At 43.6% G+C, this 19060-nt stretch overlaps 1 protein-coding gene and 1 long non-coding RNA gene across 2 annotated transcripts in view; one reads left to right on the plus strand and one right to left on the minus strand.

Moving 5' to 3' along the window:
- Window positions 1–2591: 2591 nt before the first annotated feature.
- LOC309813452 lies at window positions 2592–14361 on the minus strand. The gene is made up of 5 exons (XR_014295503.1): window positions 14275–14361; window positions 13526–13702; window positions 9907–10001; window positions 8345–8462; window positions 2592–2967 (listed from the first exon to the last, which is right to left on the minus strand). It is a non-coding gene; the product is annotated as an uncharacterized lncRNA (long non-coding RNA).
- Window positions 14362–14883: 522 nt separating this feature from the next.
- MAGI1 (membrane associated guanylate kinase, WW and PDZ domain containing 1) overlaps window positions 14884–19060 on the plus strand; it is a 620740-nt gene continuing 616563 nt past the window's right edge. Inside the window, exon 1 of the mRNA XM_082637692.1 lies at window positions 14884–15789. Within this exon, the coding sequence (XP_082493818.1) occupies window positions 15477–15789 (313 nt within the window). The 5' untranslated portion in view covers window positions 14884–15476. The remainder of the gene's footprint in view (window positions 15790–19060) is intronic.

A 19060-nucleotide genomic window follows, 5' to 3' on the forward strand; every position in this document is an offset into this window, starting at 1 on the left:
CCCCAGGACCTTTGCCTGTGCTGTTCCCTCCACCTGGAACACTGTCTCCCAGATGGTGACATGGTCCACTCTCTGACTTCCTTCAGGTTTCTGCTCAGATATGAACTTAGCCATGAGGCCTTCCCTGACTCCTTTACACAAAATAACAGTCCCAACTCAGGGCATCACAATTCCCTTTATCTTGCCCTGCAGAGCACCTCTACTATTCAAAGACTCTATTTTCTTCATTTTTGTATTGCTCCACTAAAATGGAAGCTCCATGAGAATAGAGCTTTTGTTCATTTCTTTGACTACATTTTCCTTGGAAGCTCACCTGTCTGGTACACATTAGGTGCTCAGTAAATATTTATTGAATGAATGGCTGAATCAGTGCCTAGTGCTTAGAAAATTGTCATCACATAGTAGGCACTCAGTAAATATTTTTGAGTGAATAAGTGCCTGTATGAAGAAGTATAGGTGCTGCTCAAACAAATGCAGAACATTTAACCTCCTTGTAAGTCATATAAGGTATATAGAATAAAAAAGGGGTTTCAGCCATTTTGATTACATTAAGCCAATATAGGCATACCTCAGAGACACTGCGGGTTCCCTTCCAGACCATTGCAATAAAGTGAACATCGCAATAAACCAATTTGCAAGGAATTTTTGGCTTCCTAATGCCAAAATTATGTTTATACTATACCATAGTCCATTAAGTGTGCAATAGCATTATGTCTAAAAGAACAATGTATTTATCTTAATTAAAAAATACTTCATTGCTAAAAAATGCTAACCATCACCTGAGCTTTTTTGCTGGTGGAGGGACTTGCCTTCATGTTGATGGCTGTTGGCTGATCGGGGTGGTGGTTGCTGAAGTCTGGGGTGGCTGTGACAATGTCTTTTTTTTTTAATAAATTTATTTATTCATTTATGTATGTTTGGCTGCACTGGGTCTTCGTTGCTGCATACAGGCTTTCTCTAGTTGTGGTGAGCGGGGGCTACTCTTCGTTGCGGTGTGCAGGCTTCTCATTGCGGTGGCTTCTCTTGTTGCAGAGCATGGGCTCTAGGCGTGTGGGCTCCAGTAGTTGCAGCACACGGGCTCAGTAGTTGCGGCTCACGGGCTCTAGAGTGCAGGCTCAGTAGTTGTGGTGCACGGGCTTAGTTGCTCCGTGGCATGTGGGATCTTCCCGGACCAGGGCTCAAACCTGTGTCCCCTGCACTGGCAGGTGGGTTCTTAACCACTGCGCCACCAGGGAAGTACTGTGGCCATGTCTTAAAATAAGACAACAATGAAATTTGCCACACCAATTGACTCTTACTTTACCAAATGATTTCTCTGTAACATGCAATACTGTTTGATAGTCACAGTAGAACTTCTTTCAAGTTGGAGCCAACCTTCTCAAACCCTGCTGCTGCTTTATCAATTAAGTTTATGTCATGTTCTAAATCCTTTGTTGTCATTTTGATAATCCTCACAGCATCTCCTCCAGGAGTAGATTCCATCTCAAGAAACCATTTTCTGTGCATAAGAAGCAACTCCTCATGCATCCAAGTCTTATCCTGAGACTGCAGCAAGTCAGTCACATCTTCAGGCTCTACTTCTAATTCTAGTTCTCTTGCTATTTCCACCAGAGCTGTGGTAACTTCCTTCACTGAAGTTTTGGACCCCTCAAAGTCATACATGAGGGTTGGAATAGACTTCTTCCAAACTCCTGTTAATATTGATATTTGACCTCTATTAATATTGACCTCTTCCTATGAAGCTTGAATGTTCTTAATGGCATCAGAATGGTGAATCCTTTCCAGAAGGTTTTCGATTTATTTTGCCCAGATCCATCAGAGGAATCACTATCTATGGCAGCTATAGCCTTATGAAATATATTTCCTAAATAGTAAGATTTGAAAGTAAAAATGACTCCTTGATCCACGAGCTGCAGAATGGATGCTATGTTAGCAGGCATGAAAACAACATTAATCTTGTTGTACATCTCCATCAGAGCTCTTGGGTGACCAGGTGCACTGTCAATGAGCAGTAATATTTTGAAAGGAATCTTTTTTTTCTGAGGAGTAGTTCTCAACAGTGGGCTTAAAATATTCAGTTAACCATGTTGTAAACAGATGTGATAGCTGTCATCCAGGCTTTGTTGTTGCATTGATGGAACACAGTCAGAGTAGATTTAGCATAATTCTTAAGGGCCCTAGGATTCTCAGAATGGTAAATGAGCATTGGCTTCAATGGCACATCACCAGCTGCTTTAGCCATAACAAGAGAGTCAGCCTGTCCTTTGAAGCTTTGAAGCCAGATATTGACTTCTCCTCTCTAGCTATGGAAATCCTAGATGGCATCTTCTTCCAAGGGAAAGTTGTTTTATCGACACTGAAAATCTATTGTTCAGTATAGCCACCTTCATAAATTATCTTAGCTAGATATTCTGGATACCTTGCTGTAGCTTATACATCAGCACTTGCTGCTTCACCCTGCACTTTTATGTTACAGAGATGGCTTCTTCCCTTAAGCCTTGTGAACCAACCTCTGATAGCTTCAAACTCTTGTTCTGCAGCTTCCTCACTTCTCTCAGCCTTCATGAAATAGAAGAGAGTTAGGACCTGGCTCTAGATTAGGCTTTGGCTTAGGGGAATGTTGTGGCTGGTTTGATCTTCTATCCACACCACTAACACTTTCTCCATATCAGCAGTAAGGCTGTTTCACTTTCTTATCATTTATGGGTTCACTGGAGCAGCGCTTGTAATATTCTTCAAGAACGTTTCCTCTGTGTTCACAACTTGGCTAACTGTTTGGTGCAAGAGGCCTGACTTTTGGCCTATCTATGCTTTTGACTTGCCTTCCTCACTAAGCTTCATCATTTCTAGTGTTGACTTAAAATGAGAGACATGTGACTCTTCCTTTCATTTGGATGCTTAGAGGCCATTGTAGGATTATTAACTGGCCTAATTTCAATATTGTTTTGTCTCAGGGAAGAGGGAGGCCTGAGGAGAGGGAGAGCGACGGGGAACAGCAGGTTGGTAGAGCAGTCAGAACACACTCAACATTTATCAGATAAGTTACCTCTTACTTGGGCATGGTTTGTGGCCCCCCAAAACAATTACAATAGTAACATCAAAGATCACAGATCACCATAACAAATAAAATCATAATGAAAAAGTTTGAAATATTGTGAGAATTACCAAAATGTGACAGAGAACTGGAGTAAGCAAATGCTGATGGAAAAATGGTGCAGATAGACTTGCTCAAGGCAGGGTTACCACAAACCTTCAGTTTATGAAAATACAGTATCTTCAAAATGCAAGAAAACAGGTATGCCTGTAGGTCAGTGAAACTTCGTTACAGTTGTTGGTAAGACTAGAATGCTTGAGCAGGAGTGGAAAGTGTTAAACCCTTCCCTTCCCACATACCTATCAGACCCACCTCCCTGCTCTTCATATAGTCACTCAGCTGGCAGCTTTTGTTGTCCTGCAGTTTCTTGCCAAGAACAAAGACTGAAAATCTCCCAGAGAGCAATTAGTGTCAGGGTTGACCAACTGGAAGCCAAACCCTGCAGCTATTTTCCCCGCATTCCTCAACTCCCAGGAGGGCTCCAGAAGATGAGGAACAGAGGTTAGAGGGCAGGGTTCTAGAAGTTTCTTTCTCTTACGAAAGGCTGAGTTGTGTGGGTGGAGGAATTGTATAGGGTATAGAGCAGAGAGTGCTGGGTCTGAACCTTTGGGAGATGGATTTCCTCTGCCTCTTTAAACGTTTGGCCTTTTGGTTACTAATGATACTAAAGGGGCTATATGGTTTCTTCTGGAGCTGTGTCAGGATTTGTTCCATAAATTACCTGGGAGGATGCCATATGCAAATTCAAGAAGAAATAAGCAGTCTTCATATTCATGGGAACAGCTTAGTTATCCTCAAGGGGAAGGGAAGGAAAAATAGGTATCTTTTTTCTTATAAAGTCTTTCCTGTCAACTCCCATATGCCACGACCATTCTTCCTTAGTAACAGGTTGGGAGCAGCCTAGAAATTTTACTAAAGCAATTTAGCCTAAATTTCAATATAACCTCACATAATAGTTATAGCGAATTGCTAGACTCCTTTGGAAGCTACTTTTTTTTTTTTTTTTTTTGGCCGTACCACGAGGCATGTGGGATCTTAGTTCCCTGACCAGGGATGGAACCCGCAACCCCTGCAGTGGAAGTGCGGAGTCCTAACCACTGGACCGCCAGGGAAGTCCCTGGAAGCTACTTTAAAGATCTGTTCACAGGATACTTTTCTTGGGATGTAGAAAGACACATATGGTGATAAAACTATGATGGTTATCTCCCTAAACCCTTTGCTTTTAATGAAATGATCATTAGGAAGACAAGCAACACTCAATTCACATATATACAAAGGAAAAAAAGATCAAAGTATATATTAATCTTCGTCATCATATTTAGGCTAAGTGACAACTTATATAAAAAGTATTACATTATAACTAACAGCAATTACACACAGTTGATGAATGAGGACAGCGAGTCTCATACAGGTTATAAAACTTGCCTAAGGATAACTAGTCATTATGTGACGGCACAGGGCTTTGATTCTAGAGCTGCCAGTTTTGAAAGTCCATACTCTAGATCAGGATGCTGTACTGAGTCCTGGTATTTCACATAATATTTAAATTTTTTCCTTTGTAAGTTGTATCGTATATCCCAGCACATTCTATATTATTTTAGTATGCTACCTTTTTAAAATGGTGTCAGAGTGAGTTTTTAAATTTAGGTAAAAGTCACATAACATAAAGTTTGCTATTTTAACCTTTTTTTTTTTTTTTTTTCCTGGCCTCCCGGCTTGAACGGGACCACTGCAGTGAAAGCACCAAGTCCTAAACCCTAGACTGCCAGGGAATTCCCTATTTTAACCATTTTAAAGTACACAATTCAGTAGCATTTAGTATATTCACAGTGTTGTGCGACCATCACCTTTATTTAGTTCCAGAACGTTTTCATCACCCCAAAAGGAAATCCCATAACCATTAACCAGCACTCTTCCTCCTGCCTCCCCACAATTCCTGATAACCACCGATTTATTTCTTATCTCTATGAATTTGCCTGTTCTGGACATTTCAGATAAATGGAATCACACACTATGTGGTCTTTTGTATTTGTTTTCTTTCGCTTGACATCATGTTTTCAAGGTTCTTCTATTTATAGTGGATATCAGTCCTTTGTTCCTTTTTACAGCTGAAAATTTTTCCATTGTATGGATAGCCACATTTTCTTTATACATTAATTTTTTTGATGGACTTTTGGGTTATTTCCATCTTTGGCTATTGTGAAAATTGCCGCTATGAACATTCATGTACAAGTTTTTGTTTGTACACCTGTGTTCAATTCTTTTGGATATATATACCTAGGAACTAAATTGCTGGGTGGTATAGTAATTCTATGTTTAACTTATTGAAGAACCATCAAACTGTTTTGCACAGTGTCTGCATCGTTTTACAGTTCCAGCAGCAATGCATAAGTGTTCTAATTTCTTCGCATCTACACCAACATTTGTTATCTTCCATGAAAAAAAAAATTGTACCCATCCTAGTGGAGGTATAGTAGTATCTCACTGGGGTTTTGGTTTGCATTTCTCTAATGACTAATGAAGTTAAACATTCTTTTTTCATGTGTTTAATACTGTTCTTTAAAAAATTTTTAATTCTAGAGTAAATAATAATAAATAATCTAGAATTTTAGATTTATAGAACATTTGCAAAAATTATATAACAACATTTTAATAACACAATCTCCATATCAAATGTACTGGAAGGTATTTCTCTGCCTCCTCTACTTCTTCCACCTTGTGTTTTTAACTTTTTGATAGAGAAATATGTCATTGGAAAATACTATAGTTATTGATGAACGTTCTGATACATTGTCTATTTTGCTTACAAAATCATGGGGGTAGATAGTATTACAGTGACATTAGAAATGAATAAATGGTGGTACATAGCACAGTAATTAAGAACATCGTCTGTCTTAGTCACACCAGGTCTAAATATACTGGTCATGTCATCTTAGGCAAGGGATTTAACCTCTCTGAACCTCAGTCTCTTCTGCGAAATAGGGGTAGCATCTACCTCATAGTGTCATTATGAGGGTCAATTGAAAAAATGTATTGAAAGCACTTAAATGCAGTATTTAGCACTCAATAAATGAGGGATTTACTTTGTTTGCTTGCTTGCTTGCTTTTTAAAGCACCAAGCAATCACCTAATTTATCTGTGTTCCCATAGTTGGTCAGGATTTATGGGATACCATCATTCTATCTCTGAATCCTTCATTCATTCATACATGTATTCACTCATTCTTCAAATATGCATTGGGCCCATATTATGTGTTAAGCTGTGGTCACGAAGCTGCAGACATCAATAGCATTAAGAATCAAAAGTCTAGGGCTTCCCTGGTGGCGCAGTGGTTGAGAGTCCGCCTGCCGATGCAGGGGACATGGGTTCGTGTCCCAGTCTGGGAAGATCCCACATGCCGCGGAGCAGCCGGGCCCGTGAGCCATGGCCGCTGAGCCTGTGCATCCGGAGCCTGTGCTCCGCAACGGGAGAGGCCACAACAGTGAGAGGCCCGCGTACCGCAAAAAAAAAAAAAAAAAAAAAAAAGAATCAAAAGTCTGGAAGCAGAGAAACCTAAGATTAAATCCCAACTGCCACTTCCTAGGTGTGTGATCTTGGGCAAGTCACATAGCATCTGTTTCCTCATCTATTAAGTGGGACTGCTAATACTCCCTGCCTCATAAGGTAGAGAGGATTAAGTAAGTGCATCACTGAAAGCATTTACCAAAGCATCCTACACACTGAGCACTCCCTCAAAATATGTTAACCACCAGAGATTTAACAAGTTAATAAATGCAAAGACTTAGAAGAGCACATGACATATTGTAAATATGTCTCAGTATATTTTGTTTGTTTGTTTTTGAACCACTGAAAAACATAAAACCATTCTTAGCTTGTAGGTAATACAGGGAAAGGTTAAGAAATAAATTTGGCTGTAGGCCATAACCCAAGGCATAGTGCATGATATGAAGAAAGGATAAATATGGTTTCTTGAAACTGTTGTTTCAATTATTTATATACATGTTTATGTGTGTATATGTGGTGGTAAAACAAAATGCATTTCTTATTCTGAACAGCAATCAAAAAATTGGAAAACATTAACCTAGAGAAGGTTATCTGGAGAGCGGTGTCATAAATGCCAGCTTGCCTTAGCAGGTGGATCACATAGCTTTACTAGTTTTAGGCTTTAGTGGTATCAATTCTAAATGTAAACTCATACCAAAATGATAGATTAAAATAAAATTAATAATTGAAGGGGAAGTTATTTAGACTAGGGGTCTAGTCTAAAACAGAGTAACCTAAGATTTAAGCAAAGAAAAAAAAAGAAAAAGAGAGAGAGAGAGAAGAAAAAAAGAATTGCTATCTGTCTAGTTTTGCTCCCATCACTCAGCTGTGAGTGTTCCCAGCACTCTCAGGATTTTAGAGGAAAGGTCACAAGATCAAGGTCAAACATCTGAAAAATGCACATGCTGTGCGTTTGGAAGCAGAAACATTCCCAAGCATATGCCAGCTTTTAAGTTCACTGAAGCAGGGAACTAACTTAATGATTAAAACTGCAATGTCTTCCAACACTTAGCTTAATTCAGCAGTTCTCTGCTGCATGTAAAATCCTTGGGGTACCCAAACTCAGGCAAGCTGAATTTCTCAGCCAGGAGTGTCAGGAATGTTCAGGATACAAGCACGCCAAATTTGGGCACTGATTCCCTGGGGGATGCTGCTCAAAACCACTCCCGGTTTGGCTAAGCCTCCCCTCACCTGGGCAACAGTCCACAAAAATGAGTTTAAAATTCCAGGAATGTGCTAAATCTGGAAAGTGAATAACACATTTTTTGGGGGTTCTTATTCATCTGGCTACAAGATTTTATGGGGAACAATTTTCCAAAGATGGTACAGTTCAAGGAGCAAGGTTGCTCAGATTCCAGATTGCTGAGTCATTTTCTAAAACTCCGCCTAGTGTTTGCTGGATTGGCTTTGTGGCAAGACAGAGTTGTCCTTTATGGAACCATATATTCACACTGTGGGCAGCTGTAACCATCTGGGAACTCAGTGAATGGTTCCATAAAGCACACCTTCAAGTATCATAATGTGAGCATAAAACTGGACATTGTCTTTCATTTATTAAAATACTATTAAAATAAATTATAGGTGGAGGATGCAAGAAGTTCTTCTAACAATGGCACCTTTAGTTTCTGAAGACATATTTGTGGATTACAATCCTTCCCAAAGAAATGTCCACCAGGATCACCCTAGGTTCCCTGGCATTGAACTTACCCAACACTATTGAACTGGTATGTTTTCTTGTCTCAGTATCCAATGAGTATTCAATTAGGAGGTAAGCTTCCTCCAGCAAAAAAAAATAGCGTGTCTTTTAGTGCTGTACCATCAGTGCCTAGTAGGAATTGACAAATTAAGTATTTAATCAACATCTGTTGAATGAACAAATGAATGAAAACAATCTACCAACTGTCATGGGCCATCTTAGAATATTTAATTTTCTTGTTTAGTTTAGCTTCAGAAAAATTTAAGATTCATTTCAGAATATTTGAAATTGATGTTATGTAGTTTAACAAACCATCTGTATTAAACACGTATAACACTTGACTGGCTTCTTTTGTAAAGGGTGCAATTCTGCACTATTGCCAGCTTCAGAATATCTTCAAAATAGCTACCAACATGTGGGCCAACCACTGCAGCTTCGATTGAAATCAAACTCACACTACGTTTGAATTCTTGGAACTCTTAGTTAACTGTGGAAGAGGCGACCACGATCGGAACTTGTAGAGGAACTCATTTTAATGAGGTTTCCCTGAGTCGTCTCAAGTCCACACACACTCTGCCAGGCTTGATCAGGCAGCCAATCATGTCTGTGACTCACTTGTGTTTATTCTCAAAGCTACTGAAAAGTAGGCAGACTCCGTCTACTCTCTACAATTGAAACTGAAAGCTTTAATACAGACTGAAATTTCTCTCATTGCTCTTCCCATCTGTTAGTGAAAAATCTCCTTTATTTTGGGATTGCTAAACCTGGATGATGTAAGTTGCACGTGGCTATCTTTCCCGGCTGTCGGGAGAAAGCCAATCTGTATGTAGTAGGAGGGGATGAGGGCAACATAGAGGGAAAAATAACTGAGAGATGGAGAAAGCTGAGGGCAGCGCTCGAGCCTCTTCATCCAGCCTTGATGAAAACTAGTTTCATCTCTACTCTTGCCAGTTATACGGAGTAATACATTTCCTTTCTTGCTTAAGCTAGTTCAACTAGGTTTCTGTCACTGGCAACCAAAACATCCTAATACAAATAATTACTTCAGCCCCATTAAGAATCCTAAATGATCATTAATAGGGCATTGGTTTCATACATTTTGGAACATTCAAAAATAGGATATTATTGAGCTAATAAAAGTGATCAATAGAGGTTTATATTTAACAAATAGAAATTGAGGGTATATTGGTAAGTAATAAAAGGTATAAAGGATTATTTTATTCCATAAATTAACTGTAAATCCCAAATGGGGAGAGAGGGAGAGAGACAACTTAAGAAGGTAGATTGCGTGCATGTGTATATATTTGTATTGACCAAAGTCCAGGAGGAGATACACCCAAATGTAGAAACTGCTTATCTTGTGGTAATACAATTTTTTTTGGGCCACGCCCCAGGGCAGGTAGGATCTTAGTTCCCTGAACAGGGATCGAACCCAGGCCCCCTGCATTGGAAGTGTGGAGTCTTAACCACTGGACTGCCAGGGAAGTCCCTTGTGGTAATACAATTTTGAATAACTAAATTTAATGTTGCCTTTTTAGTTAGCTATTTAAAAAATTGTTCTGCAACAACTTACATTACTAGGGTATTTTTAAAAATATGGGCATTCCATCTTTGATTTCAACGTGTATTTTCCTTCTCTCTCATTCAGTTCAGTTTCTGCGCAATAAACTGTTAAAAACATACAAAAAGAAGAAGACATATAGTGAGTGAACACCTTCAATAATAAAATCCTGTATTATTTAAGCATCTACCATGTTCCAATTACTATATTTTCATAGAGTTGGTGGGAGATGAAATAAAAGAGATACAAATACCTATTAGGAAGAAAATGCAAACACCCTGTTCTCAAGGACTTAACAATATCATGAGGTATATGTTCAGTGGAATTATGTAGGATGATATGCTACATTACAGCTGAACATTTTGGACATTTTAGGAGAGATTCCCACGATAAATTCTTTGGTTTCACTTGCTTTCTCGGACCCAACGTCGAATTTCAAATCTTCCAGTTACCAATGTTCATTTTTTTCCCAGGAAGTGAACCAGAACATTAGCCAGGATTAAACTCTCTTCCTCCTCTGCGGTATTAAAAGACTAGTTCACATGTGATGTCTTGAAAGGTCACAAGAATTAACATTTTATTTATTCTTGCCTAGCTGAAAGGACTAAAGGGAGGGGTACCATGGTCAGAAAAAACCCATCTGCCTCCCTGTGAGGAAAAGAAAAAGTTATCAAGCGAATCATAAAAGCCCCTCCAGGAGATGACATGGAAAGTTGCCCTCAGTGTCTGTTTCCTTCAATCTGAACTAAGGGTTTTAACCTCCTTTGTTGATATTCTGCTCTAAATTACCAGTTTGGCGTCAGTTACCTTTCTTGAATATGAAATATTTACCTTGATATCTATAATATACACCTCAATGGCATTCTTCAGAAACTAAAAGATAACCAATTTTCATGTCCTCTTTTGCCCCACACCAACGAACTTATCTCCCATCTTCGCATTTTCAGAAAAAGGAGGTAAGTTACCACTTTAGACTACAATAATGATTTCTTTACTCACAGCTAGAAAACTTTGAAAGGAAATGTTATTTGTGAGAAAGAAAAGCAATGTACAATTTATATTTGTGGATTTTTTTTCTTCCCTTTAGTTGAACTAGCTATATGAAAATTAAATCATAATCTGTGCAGAGTTTATTGTGTCACAGTTTACTTATCTCGATCCACTGTGTTTATTAAGAGTTCATTGTTGAAATGCTTCCGCCATAACAGTATAAGGCCATTTGGCACGTCGCCTGTACCAGAGCCCACAGATCTCCAAACACTTGAGAAATGTTTGCAAATTAATCCTCTTTACATTACAGTAAATTATTCGATCTTCAGAGCCTACAGAAGGGGAACTGGAGATTGGATTCTGGAGTGAAACACTGTATTCCTTCAGTTTCAAGGGAAGAGATAGCAGGGTGACTTAATTGATATGCACACTCTATGTGGCAGATTCAGGAGCCAAAGAACGCTGGTGCCCAAATATGCTAGATGGTGGATGGCCACATCCTACACCTGCAGAGTGCAGTGGTTCTGAGAATGGGCTTTGGTTTGTGCCTCTGGGTGCACATGCTAGCTTTATCACTTCCAAGCTCTTGAGCAAGTTTCTTTACTTGCCTAGCTTCACTTTCCTCAATTGTAAAATCAAGGTCATTCATGCAAGTCAAGGTCACACCTACCTCACACGATTGTTGTAGTGATTAAATAAAATAATGCACATAATTATCCTGGCACACATGGTAAACCTCCAAGTTAGATGTTTTATGGCATTATTTTGTCCACTGGAATGTATTGTCAAAGTCATAACGTAAGTGAGAGAAGCCAGAACACTAGGATCCCACTTTACATCTATTCAAGAAAAATATGCTCCAAGATAACTATAAGCTCTTTCAAAATAACAATCTATAAATCGGTTCTAGCCACTGAATCTAAATGCATTTCATGTCGAAGGCCATATATTATCCAGTTTAAGATCACACTTAATCCATGCATTCATGCGTTCATTCATTAAGTGTGTAGGATGCACACTCCCCTCAAGGCATGGGTTTAGGTGCTGAGGATTCAAAGGTTGGAAAAGGATAGATATGATTTCTGCCTTGAAGTTGTTTCCAATCTGGGACACAGGAACTGAACCAGGAGAAACAGAGTAGACAGAGTGTCAGAGGAGGAGCAGAGAGCCTGGGAATATCGTAAACTTAATGTCTGGAAAAACTGACAGTCTTAGCTGCATTGGAGGTTCAAATTACTTCTTTTTATGTTCCTGGGTTATAATATGTCTCTCTATACCTCTCTCCACCCTGCTGTCTGTACCCTTAGGTATCCCTTCTTTTTCTGGGGGTTATTCCACATCTAAAAACTGAAGTGGGCTAAATTCCAAGTCCTTTCCCTTCTCAGCCTCAGAAACACGTGGAATCCTGGAGAGGGAAGATGGTGCTTTGCCAGTGGGAGGAATCGCAAACCACTTGGTCTTGCCCATCCTTTGGACTCCTCCAGGTGGGAGTGAGGTAGGAGGTACGGGACCAGTGATTGGAGGCAAGTGGGGGAATTCTTGGCACGCAATCCTAGAATATGGGCTGCGGAAGTGAGGAACATACAAGGTCAAGCTTACCAGTGATCTGTAGGGGAATCTGTGATTTCAGTCTAAGGTGTTACACAAAAACGTGCATTTGTGGGGAAGGATTCACTCACCAAATACTTGAGCATTAACCAGGTACCAGGCACTGTTCTAGGAACTGGGAATGCATCAGTAAACCACACTTCACTGGAGCTTACACTCTACAGGTGGATGTGGACCACACATTTCTTCTCCTAAAAGGGTCTGTGATGTAAAAAATGCTCAGGAATCAAGATGCTAGACTCGTGGTCTTCATGTTGTATACCAGCACCACTTCAGGGGAACCTTAGAAGTCCAGATGATAGAACCCATCCCTAAGATTCTGACTGGCTGGATCTGTGTTTGGGTTTGGGAACGAACCTTCTGAATTTCTCACTCGTCTTGATTCAGTCAAGTTGGAAACAAATGGGTATCTTCCAGGAAAAGAGGCTGAAGACAAAGTTTCCCTCACCAAGAAGAGCCATGGAAAACTGGCCACTTCCTTCTCTTTTTTTTTTTTTTTTTTTTTGCTGTACACGGGCCTCTCACTGTTGTGGCCTCTCCCATTGCGGAGCGCAGGCTCCGGACGCACAGGCTCAGCGGCCATGGCTCACAGGCCCAGCCGCTCCACAGCATGTGGGATCTTCCCAGACCGGGGCACGAGCCCGTGTCCCCTGCATTGGCAGGCAGACTCTCAACCACTGCGCCACCAGGGAAGCCCCACTTCCTTCTCTTACAAATACTACAAGGCAATAGGATTTTTCATTTCTGGATATCTCAAGAGAGAAACAGCAACATTCTTCTTTTATTTTTATTGGCTTAGAATAGCACCCTACAAACAGTGCTTTAAAATATTTAAACGTATGCCTATATATTTTAAGCTTTGGAAAGGAGAGGAGGAATTATGATCATCATCTAACTTGAAACCCCAAATGATCCCTAATTTTTCCAACTACTACTATTACTCTTAATACTACTAAGTTTTTATTATATGCCACTTTACAAGTGTTCTCCCTGTAATACTCCCAAGAATCTTGTGAGGTATTGTTATACTTACTTAACAAGGGAGAAACGAAGGCTCTGAGGGGTCCCGGCGCTTGGTCAAGGTCACACAGAGATTGGACCGGTGGGAACCTAAACCCCAGAGCCCGGCTCTCAACCGTGACCTCTGCAGCACCGCATTCTTTCTGAGTCCTTTACACTCACCTCCCTTATTTAGCACTTGAAATCTCTCCTGTGACCAAAGATGAAGAAACAAGTTATAAATCACTGAGGGAAAGAAAATGCTTGGGAGACTATCGCCCAGGCCAGTTGGGGAGTATGTGGGGGAGTGCAGCCTTGCCGGTGCAGGGTATTCTTTCTGTCCGCCACCCCCGAGCACGTTCCGAGACCTAGCAGGGATAGAAACTGGCTCTACCTCAGCCCCCGGCGCTGCGAATTCCGAGAGGTGGCTGCCGCGCCCACGCTCCCGCGGGCGCCAGGACTCGGGTGCAGATCCCAGACCCAGAAGTGATCCTTATCTCCTGGCCCTGGGGCGGGTCCAAAGGCTGCCCAGCTCAGCCAGGAACTTGAGCCCGAGACAGATGCCTGGCTCCAGAAGTCTCTCCCGGCGAGGGAGTTAAAGAGCTAGACCCCTTTTCGGTTGAAGACCCGAACCTCCTCTTGCCTTTTGGCTTCTTTCCCTCACCTATAGTTTTCCCCTGTGTCCAAAAAAGTTGGCCCCAAAGTTTAAGGGTGTGTGTGTGTGTGTGTGTGAGCGTGTGACTCTCCCAGGGATCCCAGTTGGGGGACCCAGGGTACACTCACGGTCGCCCTCCACAGGATCGCAGACCCACGGGCAGACCCCGCTCCAGGAGCCGAACCCGAGGGCTTTGTGCAGGCGGCGGACAGAAGCTTCGGGGTCGGGTACTGTGTATTATAGGGAAATGCGGCCGGGGGCGGGGGGGGCGCGGCAGACAGTGCGGGCTCGGTGACCGACAGCGGGGCCAGCCACTGGCCGAGGGCGGTAAGGAAGCTTAGGGCGGCGTGAGTGCGTGCGTGTGTGCGTGAGTGTGAGCGCGAGGGTGAGTATATGAGGCTCCCCAACCCCCACCTGTTTGAAACGGTTTTAAAATGCCAAAGCCAGATTGCCCATGTTTTCAAAAGTTGCAAATGGTTGGAGGAAAACCCTTGCGAATCCCGCAAACTCCCAAAGGGATTTGCCGAGGCGTGGGCACTGAAATAAAAGGAGGAATAAGAGGGGTGTGTGAAGGGGGGGGAAATTGCCTGCTTCTGGTAGGTCGGATTTAGGACCCAACGGGAAGCACATTGGAATCTCTCCCTTCGGGAAGGCGGGGTGGGGCGGGCCGGCCGGCTGGCGGCCGCGGGGCGCATGCGCGCGCGTCTCTTCTCTCCGGCCGCTGCGCTCGGCGGCGCGGAATAGAATGAACTGTAACAAAACAAGCCGAGCCTTTGTATCTGCTTAAAGGGGACGCAGGCACTTCCCTCCTGTCCCTCTCCCCCGCCCCCCACCCCCCCACGCCGCGCTCCGCAACCGCGTATCCAGGGCTCCCTGCAACTGGCTGGAAGGGCTTCCCTAACCCTCAGTAACAGCCCGCCAGCGAGGAAAGGCGAGCCAGGCGGGAGGCAAAGAGGAAACACCGCATTTCTAAGAGGCAAGAAAGAAAGGAAGGAAGGAAAAAAATAACCCAAGCGGCGCAGAGTGGACTCTGGTCCTGGAGAGCACGGTCAGGCGCCGGAACGTGGACCTAGAAGCACCGGAATGCAAACAAAGCTCGCGGGCGCCTGTGCAGGGCTCGCGGGGAAGCCCAGAAAGTTTGTTTTATGATGGCTTGAGTGCGCGAGTGTGTGCAGGGAGCGAGTCTGCCAAGTTTCTCTCTCCCGTTGCGTTATTTGGGGGGAGATGTCTCTCCCTTGAACCAGCGTGGGCTTGGGAGCTTGTGCTGTGGAAGGCACCTGTCTCATTTTATTGTTTTTTTTTGGGGGGGGGTGGAGGGGCGTAAATCATCATGTCGAAAGTGATCCAGAAGAAGAACCACTGGACTAGCAGGGTTCACGAATTCACCGTGAAGCGGGGACCCCAGGGCGAGCTGGGGGTGACGGTGCTGGGGGGCGCGGAGAACGGAGAGTTTCCGTATGTCGGAGCGGTGGCGGCGGCCGAGGTGGCGGGGCTTCCCGGCGGCGGCCAGGGCCCTCGGCTGGGCGAGGGGGAGCTGCTTCTGGAGGTGCAGGGGATCCGGGTGTCCGGTTTACCCCGCTATGACGTACTGGGAGTTATCGACAGCTGCAAGGAGGCCATCACCTTCAAAGCCGTCAGACAAGGTAAGACGGGACGCGCCGCCCGGAGGCGCCCCTAGAAAAGGGGATCGGCCTGTGGAGGCTCCCCCCGCCCCCTAACTCGATTTCCCGCTTTTCTCCTGCGAATGCGTTTTAGAGGGGAAGTTGAGGCCGTGCGCCCTGTGATAGTGAAGCATACAAAGTTGTTGAGAGGTTGTGGGTTGTTTGCTCACCTGCATTGGGAAGAGGGCCTTGGGTTTGCGCGGGGAAGCGCGGAGATTTTTCCCAGGCCTGGTTTGCCAACCTGTTATCTCCGCCACCAAGTGCAGCACAGCTTGCCTGCACCTGGAGGAGAGTTGGCAGGGGCAACGTGGACGCTCTCCTGACTCCCTGGGCGAGTGTTGCAGCAGGCGCAGTTGCTGCGTTCTTTGGCCACTTGTCTGTTTCCAGACCTGGAGAATGGGTACGAAGGAGGTGAGGGTCTTTGGTTGTTGGGCCTCCTCCATCAGAAAATCAGCGTCACCCGCGACCGCCCAGGTGGATCCGGGCATCACCGCCTGGCAGTTCCAAAGCCCGCCGCCTGAAGATCCTGCATTCACCCCACAGCAGGATGACGCATGTGTCTCGACCGTGTGGGCCCGGCCCCAGGCTCGTGGGTGGCGGTGGGGGGAGAGAATGGAGAGGGTATTTCAGTGCTACTCAAGCCCAAGTTTATACTGCCACCAACATCACCACCATCACCATCACTAAGACCATCATCATCCCTGTGATGATGATGATAGCTGCTCTTTCTTGTTAGCTTACTACGTGCCAGGCTCTATGTAAAATACTTTCCTTGCACTATCTTGTTCTGATTGACAACAGTTCTGAGACCGAGTTGTTCTTATAAACCCTATGTTACAGATAAGGAAACTGGGACTGATGTTGGTTCAGTTACTTGTCCAAGGTCACACAGATGCCAAGAGTGAGGGTTTGAGTCCTTGTTGCAGAGCCTTAAGCACTGAGGAGGAAGAGGTGGGGGAATGACCGTGGGAGCCCCAGGAGCACACTTGAGAGGAGGGAGTGGAAGCAAACTCATCTCTCAGAAGCCCAGAGAGGAGTGATGACCTTTATGATGGCTGCTGGTGGGGGCGGGGAGTCCCTTACATCTTAGTTTGGTGCAGGCATGGGGCTGTCCCTGATACAGTCCAATAGAGAAGGACTGGACTCCCTTAAAGGGAGCCCTTGTACGACCATGCACCATGACGCAGGTTCTTCCCCGTGAAAGCACCAGGTTGAGCCCTGGTGAAAAGTTCCCATATGTGCCTGCGCGGGCTTGGAAGGGCAAGCAGCAGCTGGAGGAATGTGTCAGAGGAAAGAAGGGTTGGGCTGAGCTAGTCCTCTTTTGGAAACAGGCCCGTTCCAGATGAAACGGAGGAGGGGGACAGGGAGAAGAGTTGGGCCTTTTGGTAGCTTTGGGAGCTGAGGGACTGACGGTTATGTTTCCATAACATAAACTCCTTCCGTTTATGTCCTCATTGTCCACTTGCACACCTCCTCCAAGAAGCCCTCAGGCATCCTGCCCAGATGAACAAATCCTTCTTCCTCTGGACTCCCCTAAAGGTGTATCTTGTAGTTTTTTACTTACTCTGAACTATGTTAGTTCCCTCCCCTCATTTCCATACAAGGTGGTAAGCTCTTTGAAGGGAGAGACTGTGGCTCATTCATTGCACATCTCCCCAGCTTTGCTTGAGGTCCTGTCACCTTGCCTCACTTGAGAATGTGTCCTCCCTCATCTGTAAACTGGCTTTCTTGTGTCACATAAACTAATAAGCACAAAGGGTGCAGAACAGTGCCTGGCACATAGTAAGTGCTCAATAAAGATTAGCTATTATTGTTATGTTTAAAGTGAATTGGGGCAGTTATTTATTTCTAAGTCTAGCTTTTAGTGTCAGGATCCTGACTTATGAAGTTAATACCAGTACCTGGATTATTAGGACTTGATAGAACTGTAGAGAAAATGCTGTAGCATTTGATGGGATCAGCTGCTGGTCGCCGTGCAGGGGCATTTTGGAGAAAGGGCTGGTGAAAGGACAGGCAGGAGTTCCTGCATATCCTGTGCGGGGGTCTACTGGTGTCTGATGAGTCCAGTAGGGGCTTGTTTTCAGTGTGCAAGCTACTACATGTGGCTGAGCCTCCCTCCATCAGTTACCAAAGATTGGGAGGCATCGTCCCAGGGCCACCTCATCATGGCAGTCCGGAAGGGTTGGTCAGCTAACAAAGTGTGTTTGGAATCAGGTATCTCTGGGTTCGAAGGAAACTGTAGTGTCTCCCCATCTTATTTGCTTTCACCCGGAACTATTTTGTGTGCTACGTAGGAATGCTCATAGAACGTGTGTGTGTGTGTGTGTGTGTGTGTGTGTGTGTGTGTGTGTGTGTGTGTGTGTAGGCAAATCTACTTGTTCTTCTTGTAGTGGGATAGAATAAAGATATGGATGGGGACGCTTGAATGACCTGGAATCCACCGCAATGTAAAAGCTACTATTTCCTGTAATGATTACACAGGCACAGGTAGGTCTTCTAACATCTTTATTACAGAAAGACGGCACTAGAAAGCATTTCACCAGCCTTCTCTTTTATATCGAGAATAAGATTTAAATTATACTACGAAATTGCTCTTCCTGTGCTTTCGTTACTGTGTTTTAATCATATTAGATAGGCTTCTACTTGGTACATGGTAAAGGAAAAATGTTACTTTTGTGTTGTCTGCACCTTGAACTAGCCACTACCAGGGACACGGGTCACTCTGGATGCTGTCTGTATGAAAATGTCACCGTCTTCTTGTGGGAGAAGATTCTGCTGTTTCTGTTTCATGGCAACTCTCTGAAAAGATGCACAGACCAAAACAGTCTGTAGCAAATGGTATTATGTGAAGCAGGACTGGATTGTGAAAGAATCAAGCTAAATGGATCTACCAGGTTAGAGTTGATTAATTTTAAATGGAGAGGACAGTCTTTTGTCACAAAAGTGCCTAAAAAGAATGTACAAATACGTATATATGTTATATAAAGTATATGTTACTTTATATATATAATAAAGCATATATATGTCCACTATATATACTATAGGTATATATTTACCTGTAATAAAATGCACAGATCTTAAGTATATAGTTTGATGGGTTTTGACAAAGGTATATGCTCATGTTAGCTTCACCCAAAGCAAGATACAGAACACTTCCATCACCCCAGAAATTTCCCTCCTGTCCCTTTCTAGTCAGTTCCCCCCCCCACCTCTTCCAGAGGTATTGACTGTTTGATTTTTCTCACCATGGATT

Source organism: Mesoplodon mirus (assembly GCF_964341445.2).
Source record: "Mesoplodon mirus genome assembly, chromosome: 12".
Taxonomy (NCBI): Eukaryota; Metazoa; Chordata; class Mammalia; order Artiodactyla; family Ziphiidae; genus Mesoplodon; species Mesoplodon mirus.